The following is a 27,083-nucleotide window of genomic DNA, read 5'->3' as shown; positions in this document are numbered from 1 at the left end:
TAACAAGAAACTCGTCGAGGAAAACGATGTTTAATTTACGACGAGTTCCTCGGTCGTGTGTACGAGGCCTAAAGAATAGCTGGTTGTTAAGGAGCTGGTTGGCCGCTGCATCCATAACACCTGATTACTAATTTGCTGTCAGTGAGTCTTTCTACTGTTAGCAGAATGTAAACAGAACAAATGCTGGCAGGCCAGGAAAGGGTGGAGGGACCTGTGGATGCTTGAAGCACTAGCCCAGGGGTCAGAAACCCTGTAGATCATGATCCACTAGTAGATCGCAGTCTGGGCTTGATGACCCACCATCCCAGAGCATCAGAGTACAATGCAGAGGGACTACTTGTAAAGTTGGAGCTGTAGTAGGGAACAAGAGACGCATAAACCGATGCCACCTACTGGCTTCTTTCCCATGTGGAGTGATATCAACTGCACTGCACCTCTTTTCCCAGCTATCGGTTTTCAGAGTCGTGCCAGCAACAGGAAAGAAGCGATCTTCTGGTCAGTGTGAAGCAATATACTGGGCATAAAAGTATAGTGCTGCTTTCACAATGAATCATGACTCAGCCACAGGGTTTTACTACCCCCCAACTTTATGTGTGAAGGAGCCCCAGGGGTGCCACTGCCAAATACAACTAAGTGCTTATTCACAAGTGCAGCAGGCACTGATGCTCCTTTGAAAAACGATCTGAGTGTATTTGACAGGTGGCAAGGAGACGATATGTTGCCTCCTCATCACCTGATTTAAATGTATGATTGCCGGAAGGTGGAGCTCTCGTTTTGGGTCGGGCGTCATAGAAACACACATATCCACATCCTATCAGGTGAAGGAGACCGATGTGTGTTCCCAGTACAGAGGAACACCAATCGGTCTCCTTCTCTTGTGATTCCCCTCCTCCTACAGTTAGAATCACTCCCTAGAACACATATTTAACCCTTTGATCGCCCCTAGTGTTAACCCCTTCCCTGCCAGTCACATTTATACAGTAATCAATGCATTTTTATAGCACATATCGCTGTATAAATGTGAATGGTCCCAAAATAGTGTCAAAAGTGTCCGATTTGTCCTCCTGCAATATCGCAGTCACGATAAAAATCGCAGATCGCCGCCATTGCTAGTAAAACAAAAATTATAATAAAAATGCTATAAATCTATCCCCTATTTTGTAGACGCTATAACTTTTGAGCAAACCAATCAATATGCGCTTATTTCGATTTTTTTTACCAAAAATATGTAGAAGAATACATATCAGCCTAAACTGAGGAAAAAAATTGTTTAAATTTTTTTTTATTATACCAAAAAGTAAAAAATATTGTGTTTTTTTCAAACTTATCACTCTTCTTTTGTTTATAGCGCATTGTTTGGGTACAGCGTCTCACGACAGCGCACTTGTCAGTTAAAGCGACACAGTGATGTATCGCAAAAAATGGCTTGGGCAGGAAGGGGGTGAATAGCTCTTCCAAAATAAACAAACTAATTTCAGCAAAGGACTACGTCCCTTTACATGGACATGTCTAAATTGAGAATGGTGGGTTCTAAAGTGGGTGGGTCCTTTGTAGACCACAAGGAAACTCTTCCTCTTTTTCTAATTGTTTGTTTAACTTTTCACAACAGTATGAATTAAGTTGTTTGAAAACGATCTCCGTCTTTATGAAATGATTGTGAGTGGAATGAGCACCTTAATGGAATACGTATTGCAGAGAATGGGATTATTTCCACATGTCATGTAGCTATAAACAGCAAAGTTCTGGCACTAATTTGTATGATTGTTTACGCAAACAAAGGAAATTGTCCACTTGCCATCTTATGTTGGTACGTGAGCTATAAATGTCCAGCAGACAACTGACTCTTTCTTTCATTTAGACCTATCATGTCTTGTTTTGATTGTGCTTTCCTGATTATATAAGACAACAACTTAAGATGGGTGAGACAATTTCTCATCAAGGCTCTTTGATAATTTTAGCTGGCATAATTAGCATGTTTCAGGCTCAGAAAAAGACCAACGGCTGGTCTGACATTTGCCGTTTGTAAGTGTAAGTCAGGGATTTGAGAGGAAGTGAAACACAGAACAATAGGGGCAGGCTAAATCTCCTTGTTGATTTTAGTGAAGGTTGTTGGAAAAGAAGAGAAAAGTGCAGGAAATAAAGGCATGCGTCACATCTAAAAAAAATCATTTAGGACTTCTGCTAGTAAGAGATAACCCTACTGTGACCAAGACCACAACCCCCATATGTTGAGGACTATGTTCATTGGCACATGCATTATAGCTGAAATCTTGAATAGCCGGAAATAAGCACACTCCTATAGTTTTCTGGCAGATTATGGGGTGGATTTACTAAAGGCAGACTCTGCACATTGCAAGTGCAGTTGCACTTGTTCTCCTTAGTAAATTTAATATAAATGTAGGAAAGATTCACTTTGTAAAGAATACCCAATCAGCTGCAAGGAAAAAAAAAACAGCATTTTTGCTTGCACTTGAATGGGTAATGGGAATCAGCAGTGTTTTACCACATGTAAGCCAACCATAGATGGTTCAAATACCTGCTGATCCGGCCAATATTTGAACCATCTATAAGAAGGCTGTATGTACCCAAGTCGATCCATAGATTTTAGCATGCGATTATTGCCAGCAGCTATAGTCATTGGCGAAAACCATTGTTTTCTTCTGGACAGCTCCCCATGCCCCCCACTGGAAGAACCCAATAGTTACGCAAGAGGAATTTCCCCACTAACGCTGACTGTGTTGATGGGGGAATTGAGCAAAAATCGCATCATATATGGCCTGCCACATTAAGCTTAGGGAAAATGAGTGAAACTACACAGGTTTTTAAATGGAGTGGAAGATCTAGGATGCTGAACAGGTCCAGGTTAGCACACTAGAAATGGCACAATTGTTAAGTGGACCAATTGTAAATAGGCATGTTGAGAAGATTTTGTACCTCCATCATGTTGAGGTTAGAAAATGGGTAAGGCAAAACTTTCCCACATCCATAAGATGTTTAAAATATTAGTTGGTGGTTCTTGCAGAGAACTCTAGATCTCTCAGTACTGACTACTGAGACCATTGTTAAGGGAAGCAGGGAGATACGTGGAATGGAAAAGTCGAAGAATTAACCTAGGTGTGGCTCCAATTATTAGGTGTATTTTAAGGGAATTTAAGTGGCAAAAAGTGAGCCAAGGAAGGCAGGATAAGGGGACTGGGTTGCCAGGGCCGGACTTACCATTGGGCTTGACTGGGCTCAAGCCCAGGGGCCCCACCCAATAGGGGGCCCCCTAAAAAAAAAAAAAAAAAAAAAAATTTTTTTTTTTTTTTTTTTTTTTTTTTTTAGGGGTCCAGAGGTCCCCAGGGGCCCGGAGCCCCCCAGGGCCCTGGACGGCAACCCCCCCCTTTTTTATTTTTTTTTATTTTTTTTTATTTAATTTATTTATTTTTTTTAAAAAAATGTTTTTTTTATATATTTTTTATTTTTATATATATAATAATATATATATATAAAAATAAAAAATATATATAAAAAAAACATTTTTTTACAAAAAATAAATAAAAAAAAGGGGGGTTGCCGTCCGGGGCCCCGGAGACCCCTGGGCCCTTTAATAATAATAATAATAATAATATATATATATATATATATATTATTATTATTATTATTATTATTAAAGGGCTCAGGGGTCTCCACGGCCCCCGGATGGCAACCCACCTTTTTTATTTTTTTATATACAGTGGGGATCGAAAGTTTGGGCACCCCAGGTAGAAATTTGTATTAATGTGCATAACGAGGCCAAGGAAAGATGGATAAATCTCCAAAAGGCATCAAATTACAGATTAGACATTCTTATAATATGTCAAAAAAAGTTATATTTTATTTCCATCATTTACACTTTCAAAATTACAGAAAACAAAAAAATGGCGTCTGCAAAAGTTTGGGCACCCTGCAGAATTTATAGCATGCACTGCACCCCCTTTGCAAAACTGAGATCTGCCAGTGTCATGGATTGTTCTCAATCATCGTCTGGGAAGACCAGGTGATGTCAATCTCAAATGTTTTAAATGCCCAGACTCATCTGACCTTGCCCCAACAATCAGCACCATGGGTTCTTCTAAGCAGTTGTCTAGAAAATTGAAACTGAAAAAAGTTGACGCTCACAAAGCTGGAGAAGGCTATAAGAAGATAGCAAAGCGTTTTCAGATGTCAATATCCTCTGTTCGGAATGTAGTTAATAAATGGCAGTCATCAGGAACAGTGGAAGTTAAAGCAAGATCTGGAAGACCAAGACAAATAGACAGAACAGCTCGCAGGATTGTGAGAAAAGCAATTCAAAACCCACGTTTGACTGCAGGATCCCTCCAGAAAGATCTGGCAGACACTGGAGTTGTGGTACACTATTCCACTATAAAGAGATACTTGTACAAATATGGTCTTCATGGAAGAGTCATCAGAAGAAAACCTCTCCTACGTCCTCACCACAAAAATCAGCGTTTGAACTTCGCAAATGAACATATAGACAGGCCTGATGCATTTTGGAAACAAGTTCTGTGGACCGATGAGGTTAAAATAGTATTTTTTGTCCGGAATGAGCAAAGGGACGTTTGGAGAAGAAAGAGCACAGAATTTAATGAAAAGAACCTCTGTCCAACTGTGAAGCATGGGGGTGGATCAATCATGCTTTGGGGTTGTATTGCAGCCAGTGGCACAGGGAAAATTTCACGAGTAGAAGGAAAAATGGATTCAATAAAATTTCAGCAAATTTTGGATGGTAACTTGATGCCATCTGTGAAAAAGCTGAAGTTAAAGAGAGGATGGCTTCTACAAATGGATAATGATCCTAAACACACCTGAAAATCCATGGGGGATTACATCAAGAGGCGTAAACTGAAGGTTTTGCCATGGCCTTCACAATCTCCTGACCTCAACATAATTGAAAATCTATGGATAGACCTTAAAAGAGCAATGCGTGACAGACAGCCCAGAAATCTCAAAGAACTGAAAGACTTTTGTAAGGAAGAATGGGCAAAGATCCCTCAAACAAGAATTGAAAGACTCTTGGCTGGCTACAAAAAGCGTTTACGAGCTGTGATACTTGCCAAAGGGGGCAGTGCAAGATATTAACTCTGCAGGGTGCCCAAACTTTTGCAGATGCCATTTTTTTGTTTTCTGTAATTTTGAAAGTGTAAATGATGGAAACAAAATCTAACTTTTTTTGACATATTATAAGAATGTCTAATCTGTAATTTGATGCCTTTTGGAGATTTTTCCATCTTTCCTTGGCTTCGTTATGCACATTAATACAAATTTTTACCTGGGGTGCCCAAACTTTCGATCCCCACTGTATATATATATATATATATATATATTTTTTTTTTTTTTTATTAAAGGGCTCAGAGGTCCCCAGGGCCCCATGTGGCAACCCCCCTTTTTTTATTTTTTTTATAAATGTTTATTTTTTTATTTTTTATTAAAATGCCCAGAGGTTCCCAGGGGCCCAGAGGTCCCCAGGGCCCCGGATGGCAACCTCCCTTTTTTTATGTATTTTTTATAAATGTTTTTTTTTTATTATTAAAGGGCCCAGAGGTTTATTTTTTCTTTTTATTAAAAGGCCCAGAGGTCCCCAGGGCCCCGGATGGCTACCCCCCTTTTTTATATATATATATATATATATATATATATATATATATATATATATATATATATATATATATATATATATATATATATATTTGTTTTTTTCTTTATTTCTTCTTTTTTTTGTAAAGGCTTCTCAATTTGCGGCAGCCCCCACCCTTCTCAATTTCAGGCGACAGCACCCCCACCCCCCCTAGGTTCTCTGCTTCAGGGGGCCCATGCCTTAAGCTGTGCAAGGGGCCCCAAAATTCCTGATGGCGGCCCTGCGCATACCTCCCAACACGCACGGATTCTGTGGGACTTTCCCGCACAGACAGCTTCTTCCCGCATTTAATTAATTTTCCCGCACTGCAAGAGGAGGCAGCACGGAAGCAGGAGGAACCGGAGTGGTGTGTGGAGGACTGTGGCTGCTGAAGGGAAGAAAGCCGACAGCCGGGCTAATGACAGTCTGTGGCCCCGGCTGTTGGCACAGGTGAGAGGCACTCCCCCCCTCAACAACTGAAAAACCCCCCCCCCCCCGCTCAACAACTTTAATGTGCTCCCCCCCGCTCAACAACTTCAATTCGCCCCCCCCGCTCAACAACTTTGATCCCCCCAATTCTCGGCTCCAGGGGGCCCCTTCAACACTCAAGCCCAGGGGCCCCCACCACCCTAAGTCCTGCCCTGTGGGTTGCATTCCTGTTCCAGCCTGACCCAAGGTTTCACCCATGATAGATTTAAGGCTCTGTAGCTCTGAAGCAACTCTGGTAAACCAATTCCTTCATCTTGTTTTGGGATGCTTAGGAGTATAATGTGAATGTGTGGTGGTTTATATCCCCAAATGAAAAGAAAGTAAAGATTGCAGATGGGTGAAGAATGAATGAGGGCGAATATAGGTATCATTTGGATGAAGTACAACACCTAAGGGAAGGTGGTCATCTTAATTACGCTACTCCTCCCTCCAAACCAAGTTAAATAATTATTTGTCCTCCGTGTCCGAAGATCAGAGCAAATCTTTGTTAATAGGTAGCGAAAATTTACCTTGTTTAACTATTAAGGGTCAGATGTGGGCTTGATGCCCAAATATTTAAGGCAGAATTGAGCCCATTGAAAAGGAAAAGATTGTCTTAAGCTATCTACTCTATCAGATGTTAAGAGACATTGAGCGCTTCGGATTTGGAGTAATTTATCTTGTAATTAGACAGGTCCCCGTATTGTACATTTGGGAGCATAAAGTGATTGAATTGATGGGCTTCCAATGTGAAAAGAAGAAGTAAAGTGCAACCATTGTGTAGCAAATATGTATGGAAACAAGGTTTAAAAAATGACCATGCATGGATAGATGGGTGTACGGCAAATTACATGTAAATCTAAAAAGTAATTGAAAAGATAATACATTCCATGTAAATTACAGTTTTTCAGTGTCTGTCACCAGCACTGAGCTCAGGTACATAAGACACTCAACATGATAAATCTGCTCAGACTGGCAGAGAGTAACCTTTATGATGTTAGGTTACACTCTGAAAATCCAAAAATAAATATTCAAATTAGTACAATTTGTTAATCAGTTCTTTACAAGTCTCAGAACCTGAGATATGAGGCCTCGTACACACCAGCGGAACATGTCCGATGAAAACGGTCCGCGGACCATTTTCATCGGACATGTCCGCTCGGAGATTTCGGTCTGATGGCTGTACACACCATCAAACCGAAATCCGCGCGGACAGAGAACGCGGTGACGTAGACGACACCAACCTTCTCTCTCGCGCGAGTTCAATGCTTGCACGCATGCGTCAAATCAATTCGACGCATGCGTGGGATTTCGGTCCGCTGGTTAGACGTACTAACCAGCGGACATGTCCGCCGGACAGCTTTCCAGCGGACATGTTTCTTAGCATGCTAAGAAACATTTGTCCGCTGGAAATTTGTCCGCTAGCCTGTACACACGATCGGATCTGTCCGCTGAAACTGGTCGGCGGACCAGTTTCAGCGGACATGTCCGGTCGTGTGTACGAGGCCTAAGAGTTTGCATGAGAGCCCACCTAGGTCTTCTAACATTTGTCAAACCAGTCTAAAATTCTAGTTCACATTATATTGTCCTATGATTTATGTAAGACTTATGTATGTGAAACACGATTTCAATTTCACAACCAAGTGTCAGTTCAATGTCATTTGAGTCCTTCTGCTTTTGTATTAAAATGCATTATTTTTTCATTATTCACAACTCAATAGCTGAGCTAGTCAGCTTGGTTGTTACTGATGTGAATAAAAACTATCCTGAAAATAGCCAGATACCAAGCCCTTTTGTTGGATTACATAGTGGAATACATTACAATACAATCTTCTTATGACAAAGGCTATGAGTCTATGAGTTTCCCGATTGCAGCCTGAATAAAAAAGGAAACGAGGAGAAATACTTTTTCTTTTCATTTTTAATATAAATTTTGCAATTTTACTAGTATACATCTATAAAGTATTGTATTTGACTCTTTCTTTACTCCAACTTTTTAAAAACCCATAGTGAATTATAACTTACTCTGTAGCTGTAATTGAGCATGGCTGCCACATCCAGGTAAATGTGGGAGGAGGTCTTCCGTAAGCTGTACACTGGAAACGATGAATGTCTCCAAGCAGTACCGACTCCTTTATGTCACAGTCTGTCTCTTTTTCATAGATGGAAGGTTTAACTAGAATTTAAAGAGAATTAATAATTAAATATACATATTTATATAAGAAACTCACAGAAAAAAAACTATGCACATTAGAGTAAACATTGTGATTTCAAAGGGTCTCGTATATAAATAAGTCTAAAAATTATGTATTTTCATTGCCTAGAGTGACATATTTTTCTTGTAAATTCAAAATACGGGTTCTGTTTTCAGAAAGGAAAAACTTTTGAATTTCATAAGAGATGTATAAAATAAACAGATACAAGTTATATTTAGGTAGATTATCAATTCAGAATCTTTTTCAAAAATACCCTTACCTGCTTATCCTTAAAGCAACCTAGTCAATGTACAAAATGTTTTAAAACAAGCCAGACCTGTAAAGGAATACACATTGTATTCACCTGTCCTTCTGTCTGTTCTGACAATTTCTACTTCCATGCTAGGAAATCGTCAGTTGAAGTTGGCAGGAAAACTGACACTCTAGGGAGTGTCAATCTCCTGGATTCCCCCCAGGTCTAACTGGTTCCTCCCCCCAACCTCCACCCATTACAGGATACAGGAGTTACATACTGTACCTCCCAACTTTTTGAGATGGGAACGGGGGACACCTATTAACAAAAGTATGTATGCATAGGACACACACCCTGCCACACCCCTTTAAATGAGAATTATACAAATAAATGATTAGTTAACTCATAAGTGCTTTTTTTTTTTTTACCACTAATATTCCTTTATACTGGCTTTTGACATTTACAAATGCAGCAATTTAGAAATTGGATGAAAGGTTTAGCACTGGAAACCCTTTTATATACAACTACATAGATCAGACCAAAATGAGGGACAAATGAGGAGGAAAGAGGAACAGAGGGACTTTGTTCCAAATCAGGGAGACCCCCTTAAAATCAGGGACAGTTGGGAGCTATGTAGAGTGCAAACATCAGCACAACGTTTCTCAGGATTGGTGTGGGTATGGTTTGCTTTGAAATCTTTTGTATGACGACAGGCTTGCTTTAACTTCACAACATCCTAACACATATTGTGCCACGCTCACCCCAGTTTGTATTAGTAGTGACAACTAAGACAGTTCAAATACATATTCCAGTTTACTGTAATATACTCTTTTCTAAAACAAGAGCATCCAATATATAATCCAATATATAAACTAAGCTACAAGCAAATACCTAAATACACAGTTAAAATAAATATACAAGAGTTACTTCACCCACCAAAAGACTTGTCCAGTCACACCTGATAATAAATACAGCCATGCCAGACCAAGTTGATGACTGAATTTTCTTTACTGCAGTTAGAACATGTCCATGCCCCAGCCAATGATTTGACAAAGGAGTAGAAGCAAAAGACAGACAAGGTCATTATGCTGCACTCTTACCCTGTTAGTGGGTTCCTTGTCAACACACATTCATGCAACACTGCCTGACTGCCGCAGAAAACAGGCTCTACCTCTGAGTTTTAATTTGCACAAAAACATACAACGTTATGCCGGGACGCTACATAAGACTCCACAGATTAGAAACATAAGTAGTCCAATATTCAATTGAATAAAAAAAACACATTGGCAATTTTCCTGATTGATCATTACTATTTCTAATTTATTTAAGGAAATTAAAATGTAGAAACTCACTGGACATGAATTATACAGCAACAACCTATTTCTCATGGACTTTTGTCAGCAAGAACCTAGTGGATCACAATCTGTACTGGGCCACTGCCCAACCTCTTTTTTTGCTGTACTGTTACAGAACACCATTGTGCTTGTGATGCCTTTCCCCGAACACTCCTACTTACTGCCCTTCCTGTCATCAGCTTACTAAGTAGACTTTCTGACTGCAAGCCAGCAGCTTAGCACAATTGAAATAATTAAACTAGATGAATTTTTAATGAAATACATACGTGGTTTAAAAGGTACTTTTATATCCTTGCCTAGTTTTGTTCTTTAAGAAATAAATGTGTGACAAATTGCATTGTTAAAAAAATATATAATTGTTTTTCCACCCACATATAATTATTAGGGGACATATCATAAGTACACCTTTATATCCTGTTTTAATCATAGTAATTTTCCTTTTTTTAAGTAGACTTCCAGGAAATGTGGATATCTCTTCAGGTATTGGTCCTAGGCTGGCCTTGTTAATTGTTTGTAGACATACACCCAATGCAATGGGGGAAATCCTGTAATAATATATCATAATCAAGGCTAACTCCATAAATGGGGATGTTAGAAGGAAGCAGGAGCTTTGGGATTAATGTTTTGGCAACACGTTCAGGAATAAGCAGTGGTTGCGGCAGGACATCAAGCCAGCTGATGATTATCGTGAGGAAAAGGCTTCCGATTAACAAGCTACTTGAAGCAATTAAGAAAACAACATTCAATGAAGAACTTTGTGCAGGATATGTAACTTTTCACTCATTGTCTTGACTGCAGAGACTCACAAAAATGTATTAGGGAATTTCTGATACTGTAATGATAGTAAATGTAATGTTTTCTTTCAGACTGTTACTATAACTGACCAAAGGGTTTGAAACTTGAAGTTATTATTCAGGGTCTGCATGTTTATTCGGAAAATTTGGAAAAGACAGTTACAGCTTTGTTCAAAAATAACTACATTCTAAAGCTGAATAAATTATGCCAAGTCCTGATTTTATTTTTGCCGTTTTACTGATCAACTATTTTACATTCTAGTTATATATACTGTAATTATTGGATTGTTGCCTGCTGACCCAGCAACCATCACTAGGATGCGCAGATGAAAAAAACAGCAATTACCATTCTGGAAAAGCAAATGAAAAAGTATCTCGGACTGTACAGGCCACACAAGGAGAAAACAATTTATAATAAAATCATACAATTTATTGGTAACAAAAGTTAAAGGAATTGTATCCAATGTACATATTATTTTTTAAAAACAATACTAGTGCTGATAGATCATCGTGCACATTCATAAACCAGAAAGGAATGCTGGTAACACAAGTCCTCATATACCAAAGCGTTTCACCAGATTTTGCTTCATCAGGGCCTAGGAAGACATTACAGCACTCCTCTATGAAAAGACAATAACATATTATACAGTATCCATACATCCATACATATCAATATTTAATACATTCTTGAGTTTACTACATGGGACCCACTTCAAGCACAAAGTTGTTCAGGGTCTGCATATGTTTATTTAGAAAATTTGGGAAAAATGGTTACAGCACAAGGTGGGTCCCATGTAGTGAGCGCAAGAATATATTGAATATCGATATGTATGGATACTGTATAATATGTTATTGTCTTTTCATAGATGAGTGCTGTAATGTCTTCATAGGCTCTGATGAAGCAAAGTCTGGAAAAATGTTATAATGTTATAATGAGGACTTATGTTACCAGCATTCCTTTCTGGTGTATGAATGTACACAATGATCTATCAGCACAATTTTGTTTTTAACAATCAACATGTACATTGGATAAAATTCTTAACTTTTGTTTACCAATAAATTGTATGATTACATTATAAATTGTTTACTCATTTTACGGCCTGTAAAGTCCGAGATCCTTTTTCATTTGCTTTTCCAAATATACAGTATGGATGATGGCCAGGAGTGGCATTTGATTAATAAATACAATTAAAATACTGCAATACAGTGTTGACTGTAAGTACATTTCACTGGGCAAACAGAAAAAATGTATTGCATGCATTTGATTAGACTGCAGCAGAAACTTGGCAAAAACATAATGAACAAAAATCTGAATTTCTGCCTACGAAGAGATATCATAGTGCAGTTTTACCTTCAGGATTATTTGTTTTTCAGTAATTTCACTATATCACCCCCCCTTTATAGCTGAATTGTCCAGATGTCTTGCAGGCTGTAAAACCACCCTATGTTTTGACCCAGCTCAGTGCGAATTATGCACACAAAAAACGAATATGCAACACAAGGTCTATATTTAGATTATTATATGTGCCTATTCTTATATGGCAACTGTAACAACCAATTACAATCTTTCATGCTCTAGAGATATTAAAAACATATAAGCAAGCAAAAGGGTTCATTTAAAGTTTCAGAGAGGATGTAATAGCCAGATATTTATACAATACGAATCAAGAGCCATGATGCACATATATATATATATATATATGTATATATATATATATATATATATATATATATATATATATATATATATATATATATATATATATATATATATATATATATATGTTTGTTTAATTAATAACCTAAGAAAAAATAACCACAACCAGTATAGTGCTATAGCCTCCCTGTCAAATGTAGTGTAATAGAGAAAGATATTTTTTGTGACTAAAAACCGTCTGACCTGTAACTACATACAAGTTGAACTACAGACAGATGTTATTTTTAGTTATCTGAGACTTGTACAGTAATGGTATGTTTAATGTCATCAGAAAAATAAATGTATCTGAACAGTTATAATAGACTATGTAGTCAAAATAGCAGAAATGTTTCTGGCCTGGACACCAGAGACCTGGGGCTGTAAAATTCACAGGCAGTTTCTCATGCAAATGACTAAGAATGAAAAGTGTGCCCCTTCCCAGACCCTGGACTGACCCTGCACTGTAATAAGAACCAAATCTGGGATTGCATGCTAGGTGGAATGAAACACTTGGGTTTGACCCCAGCATATTTGGAGCTTGTTCCAAATATTTTGAATCTAAAAATGGCAGGAAAGTGAGAAATCTGGCCCAGATTGCCATTCCATTCTACAGACAGAAGATGGTATTGCAGTGGAATGCATTAATAAACATGTCTTGTTTGTATTACATCAGCTTTCATTCCACTCTCATGCCTGTAGTGCCCTTTAACCCTTCAAAAGCTGTAGTAGCTTGCAATTTATTATGTATGCGCATAGGACAAATAGTTTTACATTAATGAGAAAACAATACCAAAAAAGACCATGAAGTGCAAATACTGTACAATTATGGTTGGAAAGCAAAATGTTGCAAGTTTACAAGTGAATTCTTGAGGCCATGTGATTTTGAATTGATCTGATAAATTGTCCGACTTATGACACTTGCTTGTTGCAATTAAGATAAAAGATCTGAAAAAAATATTTTCTCTTATTTGAACTCTAAATATATGAGTTCAGCAGTTTGGGCAGCAGGAAAGGTTATGACTTTTATGAGGTATGCCTTCTACTAACATGACATAGTAGACAGTTAGGCCGCGTACACACGACAGGACCATCCGATAAGAATGGTCCGACGCACCGTTTACATCGGTTCACTGCTGAAGCAGACCGATGGTCTGATGTGCGTACACACCATCAGTTCAAAAACCGATCGGGTCAAAGCGCGGTGACGTAAAACACACAACGTGCTGAAAAAAACGAAGTTCAATGCTTCCAAGCATGCGTCGACTTGATTCTGAGCATGCGCGGGTTTTGAACCGATGCTTTTGTGTACTAACCATCGGTTTTGACCGATGGTCAGCCGTCCATCGGTTCGATTTTAAAGCAAGTTCTCTAATTTGTGTCCGAAGGACAACAGACCAATGGGCCGTACACACGGTCGGTTTGGACCGATGAAACTGGACTTCAGGCCGCTTTCATTGGTTTGGGCCGACTGTGTGTACACGGCCTCACAGTATGCATGCCAGTTCTTGGCTCTGAAATGTTACCAATACCAGCCACTTGGCACTGAGTTAGTATTTGTACATTACTGGTCTGATACAAGATGGAGATTTTATAAATTCATCCTTTAAGCTTTTGCATTATACAAATCAAGACACTTTTGTGAATGCAAGGCCTTTCATACTAGTGTAAACATACATCAGATTATCCAAAATGTGTTTTCCTAGGGGAAAATACCTTTCAATTAAAGGTTCACTAGTTCAAATCCAGCCTTGAGCCTTGGATAATCTGTGTGATAGTAAGCATTTTATCTGTTGTTAGATAAACCTCAGTTTAACCAGAAGGGATGTGGAACAATACATTCCCATAGCAGCTTCAAGCAATAATATTAGCTGTAATTAAAAGAACTTACAGACAGACATACAGTGTTGATAGACTGTTAGACCTAAAAAAAAAAAAAAAGACAAACTTTCCTTAAAGAGTAACTCCACTTGTGTTGACCCTCTGGGTGACAAATGTACATTTCAGGGATTTTAAGAAACCTTGTTTCAGAATTCTACCTTTTGTTATTCTAAAGAAATAGCCATTTGTTTTTCTTTGTCCATGTGCTTAGAGAATTTATATGGGAGTGATTTTGTAATTATTAATCAGCTGCTGCACCTGCAGAGCTCTAATGAGGAAACTTGTAGCGTCTGCGTCCCATTAGACATAACTTCCCTTTGGTATTTCACCAAAAAAATGTCATCTTTGTTGCAGGGGATGCGCAAAATCAAATTTGTATCTTTGTGCAGACTTCTGGGAAAACCAGTGAGCCAATCAGACAAGCAAGAAATTATATATCTGGTGGGCGTTCTGTACACCATCTGTGTACAGAATGCCTCCAGGTAGCCATACTGCAATGCATTTTACAGAAAATGACAGAGCAAATTTTTAATAACATTAAATTACAATATGACTTGTGTCACAATTGTATATGCTATATATATATTTTTCATTTATTTGTAAATTTTTTCCCCACGAAAGTGGTGTTACCCTTTAAAGAAAATATAATATACATATATTCTCTATTTGTTATGGCCAAGACTAAAAAAAAAGTTTTTAAATATTTCTCTTTTATTTTAAGGTAATAAAAATGATAAACTATTGTAGAATATAATTATATAGTCTTCCATCCACCCAAGAAATGGTGCTCTAATCTCTTTTTCACATGTTCAGCTATTTCATTTGAAAACCCTTCTGAAAGAAGCACCTTGTTTACCAAACTCTGCAGGAATCAGCAATGATTCATCCCTTAGCACAGGGCTCAGAAGGAAACTATATAGTGGGACAAAGCAAGATTTTTTTGGGTCTCTCTGTTAACCTCCCTGGCGGTAATCCTGAGTGTGGCTTGGGGCTAAATTTCAGTACCATTAGCGGTAACCCCAAGCCACACTTGGGATTGCATTGCAGAATCCTGGTCCAGGTTACTCACCTTGTCCCCAGGATTCTGCGATGTCTCCCCCCCGATGTGTCTGCGGTCTGAGTCCTCTGGCCGATGCTCTGTGTGCCAGGCTCCGTTCCCTACGAGTGTCGTGACGCATGGGGACGGAGCCCGGCGGCAAATTACTTTACTGTATGTAATCTTTTCACATCCCTTTTTTTCCTAATGCTTTGTCCAGTGCCCTGCATGCAGTTTTATATTATATATACGTATTTTTTCTGCCTGAAAACTTGAGATTGTCCATGGCAACCAAAAAGTGTTTTTTTACATCAAAAGTGGTTTTAGACCAGCTTGAAAACAGCGATAGTAAATTAGAATACTTGCTGAATTGAGTGAAAGTGAATTGTGGGGAAATTCATTTTATTATTATTATTATTATTATTATTATTATATATATATTTTTTATAATTATTTATAGTTATTTATTATATTATAATTGATTTCGTGTTTCAAACTTTATTATACCCGGGATGTCTACTAGACTCTTGTTTAGACAGATTTAAGTTTGCTATTACTAAAAATTACAGGCCTACAATATAAAACATCAAATTTCAATGCAGCCACGTCACCTGCTACAAGATGCGTATTGTCACTTGCCACATCACTTGCCACAAGATGCGGATGTCACTTGCCACCAGATGCGGATTGTCACTTGCCACGAGATGGGGATTGTCACATGCCAGTGACTGTGTCACCTGCCACCAGATGTGTATTGTCACTTACCAGTGGTTGTGTCCCAGAGTAAGGGCAGGCAGTGAGAGATGTCATCTCTCTGCTCGCTCCCCTGCCCGCTTACTGACCTGCCAGCCCACTCACCGGCTGGCCTGTTCACTGGCCTCCCTGCCCGCTCGCTCACCTGCTGCCCACTCACTGGCCTGCCCATCCGCTCAGCTGTCGACCCGCTGCAAAGAGGCCACGGGCAGGTGCCAGGTTGTGGTCCAGGAGTTGGGGACCCCTGATCTAGGCAATACATATTTATGGTAATCTGTGATAAAGAAACATTACAATACCTCAGTCAATCCTGAGACCATAACCTAATGGAGAAGTCCATTTCTTTTCTCTGTAAAATTAGACCTTTCACAAAGCATGGTGGTGAATACTCATTAAAATGGAGTAATTCTGTATGAAGTATAGTAAAATATACAAATTCTGACTTGTTTTACTTTTGTAGAATTGTTTTTTTACATAGTCATAATGTATACCATGCCTTTGGTTTTTATTTATATAGAGATATAGTCAGATTATGGGAATCTAGACATCATTTAACAGATGTAGCTTTGTAATAAGATAACAATAATGCTTTTTTTCTTCTTCTGCAAGTCTTCAGTACATCAAAAGAGGCACCTGAAAGAGGTCAGGGTTTAAAGATTTGCCTAGAGGCAAGCAAAACTCTTTGGAGCTAGAGTGAAAATTGCTGCCATTTATTTGGTAATTAGAGCTTTGGAAGGTGTTTTCACACAGAACATTTGTCTGCATTTGTTTTCAATATGTGTTAAAAGCTGGAACTCTTACAAACCAGCTGGGGCAAGCGTATCACCTGGAATTCCACACATTTTCTAGAATACTTTCTTTTTTTCTGTGATGCCTATGTAGTACCTTGCCTGTGTGACATCATTAGCACTATAGTACCAAGGCACGCATAGGGGCTGACAATTAGCTGTACAATTATTACTGAAGCCCCGATCTGTTTTGCTCTACCTAGAAGGGCCTTTTACTTTACATAAGTGGTCTCTTGTTTGGGAAATTATAGTGTACTACTTTTTAAATACTCTGGCATACAATGATTAACAAAGAAAGTAGTTAACGGCTTTCTTCAGGGTCCTACTAGCAGGACACTACACCTCCAATGTAGAGATCATTTTAGTTTCCCAGAGTAAAACAATGTTTGCTATCTCAACTTCATTAGAGATTAAGAATGAAGGGAGAGTGGCACAATACAAAACAACCTGTGCCTACTATTCCTGTATTTTTTTTTTTTTTTTTTAATTTAAAGATTTTTTATTCAATTTTTATACAAATAACAGAAATAACAAAGCCATCTATTTTAAGTATAAAGCAATCTAAAATAGCAATATAAAGATTGCTTAACTTCACTATCACTATAGTAGGTCTTAGGCCTCATACACACGACCGTTTTCCTCGTCAAAATCCATCAAGAAACTTGGTGGCAGAGATTTTTTGCCAAGGAAAACGGTTGTGTGTGTGTTTTTCGTCGAGAAAACTGTTGTGGATCTCGACAACAAAAAAAAGAGAACAAGTTCTCTTTTTTCTCGTCGGGAGTCTCAATTTCCTTGTCGTGTTTTTCGTCGGGCTGGTTTACGACGAGAAACACATTTGTGTGTATGCTTAGAAGCCCGCGCATGCTCAGAATGAAAGTACCGTTCGTAATGGAGATTACACATTCGTCACGCTGTAACAGACTGAAAAGCGCAAATCGTCTCTCACCAAACTTTTACTAACACGCAGTAACATGAGATTAGCAAAAGCATCCCCAAGGGTGTCGCCAGTGGAAAAGAACTTCCCCTTTATAGTGCCGTTGTATGTGTTGTACACGTCACCGCGTTTGAGAACGCCGAGATTTTGTCTTGACAGTGTGTACGCAAAGAAAGCTTGACAAGATTCTCGACAAGCCTGACAAGGAACTCGTCGAGGAAAACGATGTTTCTTTTACAACGAGTTTCTCGGTCGTGTGTACGAGGCCATACACATGAGAATGAACAAAGGTTACAAGTAGGAATGAGCCCGATGTTCAAGTCGAACGCAAGGACCACGGCTATGGAATGCTCTACCAATGAACATCCGCACGGAAGAAAACCATCGGGCCTTCAGGAAAAAACGTAAGACCTTTTGAAGGATAAGGAAGACACCGGATGGAACGAGCGCCTTGTGGCGATTTAGTTTAGCGCTATACAAGTTATTAACCTACTCACTCACTCACTCACTCAAGTTCAAATCGAACATCGGTTGTTCGCCTGTTCGCCGAAAAGCGAACAATTTGGGGTGTTCGTAGCAAATTCGAAAGCCGTGGAACACCCTTTAAAAGTCTATGGGTGAAATCAAAAGTGCTAATTTTAAAGGCTTATATGCATGGTATTGTCATAAAAAGTGTTTGGGGACCTGGGTCCTGTCTCAGGGGACATGTATAAATGCAAAAAAAGTTTTAAAAACAGCAGTTTTTTCAGGAGCAGTGATTTTAATAATGCTTAAAGTGAAACAATAAAAGGGAAATATTCTTTTAAATTTCGTACCTGGGGGTGTCTATAGTATGCCTGTTAAGTGGCACATTTTTCCCGTGTTTATAAAAGTTCCTGCACAAAATGACATTTCTAAAGGAAAACAAGTCATTTAAAACTACTTGCGGCTATAATGATTTGTTGGGTCCCGGCAATACAGATAAAAGTAATTGGAAAAAATGGCATGGGTTCCCCCCCAGTCAATTACCAGGCCCTTTGGGTCTGGTATGAGTATTAAGGGAAAGCCTGAACCAAAATGTAAAAAAAATTGCGTGGGGGTCCCCCCAAATTCCATACCAGGCCCTTCAGGTCTGGTATAGATTTCAAGGGGAACACCACGCCAAAATAAAAAAAAAGACTTGGGGTTCCCCCGTAAAATTCATACAGACCCTTATCCGAGCAGGCAACCTGGCAGGCCCCCTCCTGAACCGTACCAGGCCACATGCTCTCAACAAGGTGAGGATGCTTTGGGGGTCTAAGCACCTTGTCTCCATGTTGATGGGGACAAGGGCCTCATCCCCACAACCCTTGCCCGGTGGTTGTGGGGGTCTGCGGGTGGGGGGCTTATCGGAATCTGGAAGCCCCCTTTAACAAAGGGGAGCCCCAGATCGCATCCCCCCCTATGTGAATTGGTAACGGAATACATTTTACCCCTACCATTTCACAAAAAAGTGTATTTTTTAAAAAAAAACACAAGAGACAGTCCTTCATTAAAAAAATAAAATAAATTCCAGCGATGTAATCCATTCTCGAGCGGAAGTTACGGAGAAATAAAAAAAACACAGACATGATGTGCCTTCATGGGAGGCGCCCCCGCTGAATGATGCTACACTCGCCGTATGATGCTACACCCGCCATGACAGCTCTTAAATAGCTGAGGGCGGGGCCACCCATCACGTGCGTGGGTGACCTTGCCTCCTGTGACGCAACGGGGAAACGCTGCGGGGTTACCCAGTGACATGTATGGGTGACCCCACCCCCTCTGATGAAACGGGTCACCCGTACATGTCACTGTGTAACCCCACTGCATTTCCCCGTTGCGTCAGGGGGTGGGATCACCCACGCACGTGACAGGTGGCCATGCACTCAGCTATTTAAGAGCTGTCACGGCGGGTGTAGCGTCATTTGGCGGGCGCCTCCTATGGAGGCACATCATGTCTGTGTTTTTTTTTTATATATTTGGTGCATCATTCAATTTCCACAATTTTGATACGGTCCATCTCGCTGCTATTACATAGTTACATAGTAGGTGAGGTTGAAAAAAGTCCATCAAGTCCAACCTATGTGTTGGATGTATTAATACGTTTGCTTTTACAGTTCTATGATCCGGAGGGTATAGATCATAATACATAGGAGGGCCATTGCGGGGTAATAGATTTACAGTGAAATTAGCAATAAATAAGAAGATTAATTTCCAAAAAATACACAGATTTTTGCAGTTCCAAAAAATATGATAAAGGGAACCTGTTTGTTCATTGCACCGCCAGCAAGTTGGAGAGGCTGAGGGACACATTTTGGAAAGTTTAGACAGTGTAAGGTTATTCTTGTATTTTCTGCACAGACATTGTAAAAATACATATGCAGTGGACCCCAGATATGTCTATGTTTATATCTGATGTGCTGTGTCTAAAGTATATTTGAAGGAAATAATTTTGTTTGTTTTTGCTAGAGCATAAAAGGTTGAAACTCATTTTTATGTTTAATTGCCATCTGACTTCATCTGGGGAGAGTGCTCCCTCTTTTTTGTCCTGGTGACCATTTTAACTGAGACAGAAATTCACTGAAAAAAATCTTAGGCCCTGTACACACGATCAGTCCATCCGATGAAAACAGGCTGAAGTCTGAGGGTCTGATGGTCTGATGTGCCTACACAACATCAGTTCAAAATCCGATCGAGTCCAACGCGGTGACGTAAAACACCACGACGTGCTGAAAAAAACAAAGTTTAATGCTTCCAAGCATACGTCGACTTGATTCTGAGCATGCGCGGGTTTTGAACCGATGCTTTTGTGTACTAACCATCGGTTTTGACCGACGGTCAGGCGTCCATCAGTCCGATTTTAAAGCAAGTTTTAAAACTTTGGCCTGAAGGACAAAAGTCTGATGGGGCATACACACGGTAGGTTTGGACTGATGAAACTGGACTTCAGTCCGTTTTCATCAGTTTGGACTGATCGTGTGTAGAAGGCCTTAGTGTTAAAAAATCTATTTGGGACAAAAGCTCAAGTAACAACTGTCTCAGATGGGAACCTTCCTCATTCTATTGCATCCTCAAGACTTGAAGAGAAGGATTTGTCCCCAGCAGGAAAGAGATGGCAAAAAAAATAAAAAATTGAACGTGTTTTAACCCTTCCTTACTCTATCCAAAACTAAAAAAGTTTTAAAGCATTTAAAAATGGTTTTGAAAATAATAAAACCACTTTATAATAAGAGATTCTGTAATTCTGTATTTTACTCATGCAGGGCAAAGAAACAGATTGACTTAACCTCAGCTTGGAGTCGATGCTTATATTCACCTTCCCTTCACTGTCCCACAGCTCAATTCACCCATAGGAGCAGAAACAAGAAGCCCTGTGTTACCTCCAAGTCAATTTGATCGGCTTACACATGGCCAGGGCCTCTCTTCTACTCCCCCTGTATCAGCCCTGGTGCTTGGCAATTGGCTGCTCCTGCATTGTTGGAGGAAGGTGAACGTGTGAGTGACTTGTTCTGCATACCTAGACATACCAGATGTTTCACTTCTCTTCTGCCTGGGGTGCAAAAAGGTGAATATGTGTAGCTAGTGAAGAAGAGTGGCAGCTAAATTAACCTGTTGCTTTGCCTTGCTTGGGCAAAGTACATGTTCAGTTTAAGCAGGTCCACTGAATTTAATGGTAAAGATCAGGGTTTCTCAACTCCAGTCCTTAAGGTGCCCCAACAGGTCATGTTTTCAGGTTTTTCCCTCAGATTAAGCAGCTGTGGTAATTACGAAGGCAGTGAAACTGATTAAATCACCTGTGCAAAATAATGGAAAACCTGAAAACATGACTTGTTGGGGTGCCTTGAGGACTGGAGTTGAGAAACACTGTTATAGATACAATGTTGCATGTATAATCACTTTGAACATTTTCAGCTTATATCCACTATGGAGTATGTCTATTCTGTAAGTGTGAACCACCATACATTCAATTACAGGCCATATCTCAAATAAATTTTTGTTCAGACTGGCAAAGAATACGTTTGAGTATTAAAATTACAATCAATCAATTTTTTTCTGTTAGTGCCAGTGATGTAGCCCCATAGTCCCTTCATTTTCCATGTTCATATTGATAAAGTAATAATAATAAAAAAAAAAAAAAAATGAAGAGATCTAAAGAGAATGATTTTCCATTCTGTTGGCAACCTATTGGTCATTTAATGTGGATTTGCACACCAAATTAACCAATTACAGTGAAAGCTCTTCCAGTCTTGTACCAGTTGGGAAAGCATCCCTTTTATGACATTTAGACATGTGCACACTGAAATATTTTGTTTTTTGGAATTTCGTTTTCGTCGAAAAATTTCTTTATTTAGTTCCAAAATTAATTTTACTTATTTATTTTGTTTTGTTAAAAAATGCATTCGTCCGACAATCTGATTTAATTAAGGTCGAATCTGTCATTGAAGGCTTATGGTGTCCGTGGAATGTTCGAAAAACATTTGACAAAGCAGCTAAACTGTATGACGCCGCAAATGTACATTTCTGGTCGAATGCTCCGCCCACAAGCTATAGTAGAATTCTAATGTTGTATGACTAGTAATAATTATATTTATTAATTATTATTACTAGTCAACCAACATTATAATTCTTCTATTGCCTAGGGGCGAAGCATTTGACCATAAATGTCCATTTGTGGCGATCGTATGTTTTTAGCTGCTTCGTTGAATCTTCATGTCTATAATCTCAAATCTTTTCTCTCTATGTCGAACAATCTTGGACTAATAGAGTTAGGTTAGGCACATCGACCGCAGGTTCGATAGACACAGATCGCTATTGTCACCGTCATGTCAAATCTTCTATCTATATCGAACTGCTGTTGCAACTAAACAAAAATAAAGCATTTTTTATGTCAAATCTTTTTCGTATTTCGGATTCTGCACATTCGTTATCGTTTGTTAAAACAAACACGAAAATCCCAGATTTTCAGACAAAAATGCATTCAGGTGAAATCATTCAAGAGACTTCATTCTTGTTCTAAGTTAAACTCTCTCAATGAAGGCCAAGTCATCCTATCTGAATCTCAATAAACAATGCATTGACCTGCCATTTTCATGCTTCGTAAGTCGTTTTCTTTTTACCTTTGTCATCATTTTGGTCCTGCCTGAAACACAGCCAGTCTGCCCATATCTATACACAACCATTAACTAACCACTTTTTCTAAATCTGAATATGTGTCCACACTTTGAACATATACTCAGAGACATAATGAATATTTTGCACAAGTATATTTTGATTGTTTGCAACCAACTTAAAAACCTGTTGCATGTTTCTTCAGACATTCATGCACTCTGTCTTGTGTTGTGCAGTGTTGCCCAAGGGACCACTAAAAAGTGAAGAGGTCAATGAATAAATAAATAGAAGTAGGAAATATAAAACAAATGTTCCCACTTCAATAATGAATGTGACCGTCCAGGGAACACATGGAACGCAGGCAATAAAACCTTATGAACTGATGTGTGCCCAGACTGAATTCACTCAACTCTCGAAGGGAGCAGAATTTCACAGCTGACCATTTTACAATGAACTCTGCGTGGGCATTCTTCCTAAGAACTGATTCTTTGTAGTGAAGCAACTACAAAACGGCTCCTACTTCCAAGCGCAACTAAGAAACTCTGCTCTTTTATGAAGAGGAGATGAAAAAAAGAAGAGACTTCAATATAAATTTGCAGATTGTCTTATCATCATGAAATTATTTCAGTTCAAATACTTCCCAGAACAGCAAAATATCAATTTTCATTGGAATGTTTTTAGCGGCAAGCTAAACCCTGATGTCAAGGCAGAACTAAAGTTAAATTAAAAAAAAATTGATAGCAGCTAGAGTGTTATAGCAAAGTGGACCCTGTATGTCTCTTCTGGCATAAAACCTCTTTTCCTAACTTCTATCAATTTGTTATCACTTGTACACTGACTGTTGAATATTTAAAGTGTAGTATTCAATCCTTTGTCTCCTACATCATGTGAGTGTTATCTCTTGTTTTTAATAAATGTAGCTCAACAGTTTTACACTATGTGTGATTGTCTTTTTTAACATGGATGCGGTTGGTGATGCTGAGCTGAGAAAAGGAAAGGGAAAAATCACTATTACAATCAGAATCCCCCCCCCCCCCCCCGTGGCAAACTGAAAACGAAAGCGTTCTGTGAAAAAAAAAACTCTAATTTAGATTTAGATTTTTATTAAGAATATTAGACAAGTTTTGATGGGCCTTTAATCCAGGTTGTTGTTCTTTATGTATAGCACAATTTTATATGTTTTTTGTACACCTTAAAACATTTCCACCTCATCTCCCTAAAGATGTGTGCCATTTGCTTGTGACCTATCATGATTTATCCTACGATTAGATTGGTGGTGGACTCCATGTACTCCAGTCCAGCACCAAGTGTGAATGTTTTCTCAATAGAAATAGTTACATTATTGCAATCAAAGCTATGCAGAAAAGCATTCTGTGAACTTGAGGGATGTTTTGTTGGGGAGGGAGGTATTGCATGATCCATCGTAGCCTTAATTTAAAACATATCTATTATGGTTTAAATCCCTGATGGGAGGAAAGCACTTGGCTGTTCATGCAGTTCAGCCTGTTTTCTCAGTTCACATCTGCGGCAGTTGAAAGCAGACCATGGGTAAATGGGAACAGGTATAGTTTGTCCTCATTTTTGTCTCTCCTACACAGAGCAAGCATTTTATCAAATCTGCATGCCGTACACTCTGTTCTGTGCACCTGCAGCTAGCTAGAACTCATCTGTTAAATATCTCACATCTTCAGGTTTAGTCATAATTTAGACATTTAAAAATCATACAAACTGTTGTCAAAGTTTCCTGGTTTGCACTATTATGCACACAGCTCTAATAGCTTACTTATCAATTATATTTTTAGTAGTCTGGATATTAAAGTAGAGCAAACATAAATTAATGAACATGGCCCCTTTATTAAAAAACAGTGCTGCCCCATGACGCTTTTATGATAGCTCCCTTTTGACACACATGACTCCAGTATGTTGGCTAAGCAGGTAGAAAATTAAATATCCTAATTGGGAAGCATATGTATAATGCCATGGGGGAGGTTACAAACAAGGCCATGATCAAGTCATAAAGACACATGACCAGGCCTTGAAAGATAAAAAAGGAGTTGGAGTTGAGAAGTTATTAGTGATTTCATGAGAGGGTGATCACAAAAAACTAAATGAGTATGTGCCCATTGGGGCTAAAATACAGAAAGGCACCTAAATTGTTTTATTAAGAACAACAAATTTAGAGTTCTTTTTTTATACAAAATTGTAGTATGATCTGTAAATGATTTTATTTTTTTTAAGTCATTTTTCTTTTTGAACTATTTTCAAAGCTGTAATCCTTATCACCATCATTATACAAGTGTATTCAATTACATGGCCAGTTTTGAAGTATAAGGATTGTTAAAAACAAAAAAAATCATAGGCTGTTTATCTAAACTTTCTTTATGTCACTAATGTGATCCAGAGCAAACTCTGGGAAGTATCCACATCATCTTCATAATTTATCATCTCTGCCATTTTAATAAAAGGCTAAAGGGCCACATGTCCTGGACCTAACAAAACGCAGGGCCCACAATCAGATCGTAGTAACTAACTACAGCCAAATCTACATTAGTGATTTCTTAACCTGGCTATAGTATAAATATTATACTCCTGTTAACAGACTTGAAATTACCAGTGATTCATTACACAGTAAAAAACAGCAGTTGTCAGTATGCTGAATCACATGAAACATGTGCTTAACTGCTTACAGTGCCTTAATATTATGCAAAGATCTAGTTGGCTACTATTGCTTGTCTTGTTTGGCTTTGCCAAAAGTGACATTTGTAGGTGGTTCATGAATTATGGTCCTATAATTGTTTCATCAAGGCAAATCAGTCTTAAAATTATAGAAAAAATATAACATTATCCTAATGCTGTAGGTAGTGCCTCATAAGAAATATCTAAATACTTAGTTTGGAAGTTTACTAAAGAAATTGAAGCTTGCGAAACAATATTATGATTTTCAGTCAGTTTCAAGTTACATTTTGTTTTACATTTTCCTATAAAAAAAATGATGTTTTAATTTTGAATTATGTTTATAATATGTTTATTCTATTTTTATTTCAACAAGTTTTTGGTAAAGTTTTCAAATGCAAAGAAATTAAAGGAGGTAAGTTCAAATGTAACCCCCCTCCAACAAGAATAATATCTTTAGTTTACAACAAACTTTTTAACCATTTAAGGACATTCTTTGATATATGCCCATGTATGTGGTTGTCGGAGGCATCTGTCATTTTGACAACAGAGGCTCTGATGGTCTAGTACAGCTTTTCTCAGCCAGGGTGGAGAGCCATCAATGTTTGTCAGGGGTGCCGCTGCGTCCTGGTTGAGAAGGGCATTCAAAGATCAGACCTAGCTCCTGCTTCTCTGCTAAAATGTAAATAGGTCCATTGAAGTGAATGAGCTGCCCTACCCACAGAAAACCAGGGAAAGAACTCTCACACCTACTTTTTAAAAGTGCACCAATTTAGCACACCCTAAAACATGCCATGTTTGCCAATGTGTGGGACTCCTGCACGTTTGTTAAAGATCAGTACATTTGTCTGCATGTGGGGAACACATGTGATCTTGCATGCGTTTCCGACACACTTTAATGTGAACCAAGCCTTAGACTGGGGTGCCCCGAGACTAAGAAAATACTTTTAAGGGCGCCCTGACTGGAACAAGGTTGAAAACACTGATCTAGTAGAAATACAAGACACTGGTAACAACTCAAAGTTTCATAGACTGTAAATGAAATTGATACATTGTGGTTAGCTGTGTCTTTCAGCTAATTTAATGTATCTACAGTATTTTCTTTACCATACAAGCTGCTCCTTTAAACCCTAAAGTAAAAATATATATTGATTGTTCTAAGTTTATCATAATTAATGCTGTATTGACCCCTTGTAGCTAGTTGGAGTTAACCTGTACCTTTTCCTGTTCTCTTTTTGGCATTTTTTTCACATTTTAACTTTTATTACTGTTTGTACAATTTGTTTTTGTCTTTGTGTTTATTTTGTTTGTTTATTTACTATAGGGGATGTACATAATATAGTCCACTTACATTACTACACAATAAAAAGGCTAATGCAGGCAGTGCAGAATTTTGCTCTCCATTCCCAACCACTTCACTTTTTTCAATGTTACTTAAGAGGACTCGAACTGCCCTGGGCTACTAAGCATGGTATTCCCAGGAAGGCTGTCATTCTATCTGTTTCTTTTCACC

At 38.6% G+C, this 27,083-nt stretch overlaps 1 protein-coding gene across 1 annotated transcript in view; it reads right to left on the bottom strand.

Moving 5' to 3' along the window:
- LOC120913770 (vascular endothelial growth factor receptor kdr-like) overlaps positions 1 to 27,083 on the bottom strand; it is a 239,058-nt gene that overhangs the window by 78,884 nt on the left and 133,091 nt on the right. Inside the window, exon 10 of the mRNA XM_040323969.1 lies at positions 8,132 to 8,282. Within this exon, the coding sequence (XP_040179903.1) occupies positions 8,132 to 8,282 (151 nt within the window). The remainder of the gene's footprint in view (positions 1 to 8,131; positions 8,283 to 27,083) is intronic.

The sequence above is a fragment of the Rana temporaria genome, chromosome 9 (genome assembly GCF_905171775.1).
Source record: "Rana temporaria chromosome 9, aRanTem1.1, whole genome shotgun sequence".
Classification (NCBI taxonomy): Eukaryota; Metazoa; Chordata; class Amphibia; order Anura; family Ranidae; genus Rana; species Rana temporaria.
Note: the sequence above shows the minus strand (reverse complement) of the source record. Positions and strands in the feature narration are given on the sequence as shown.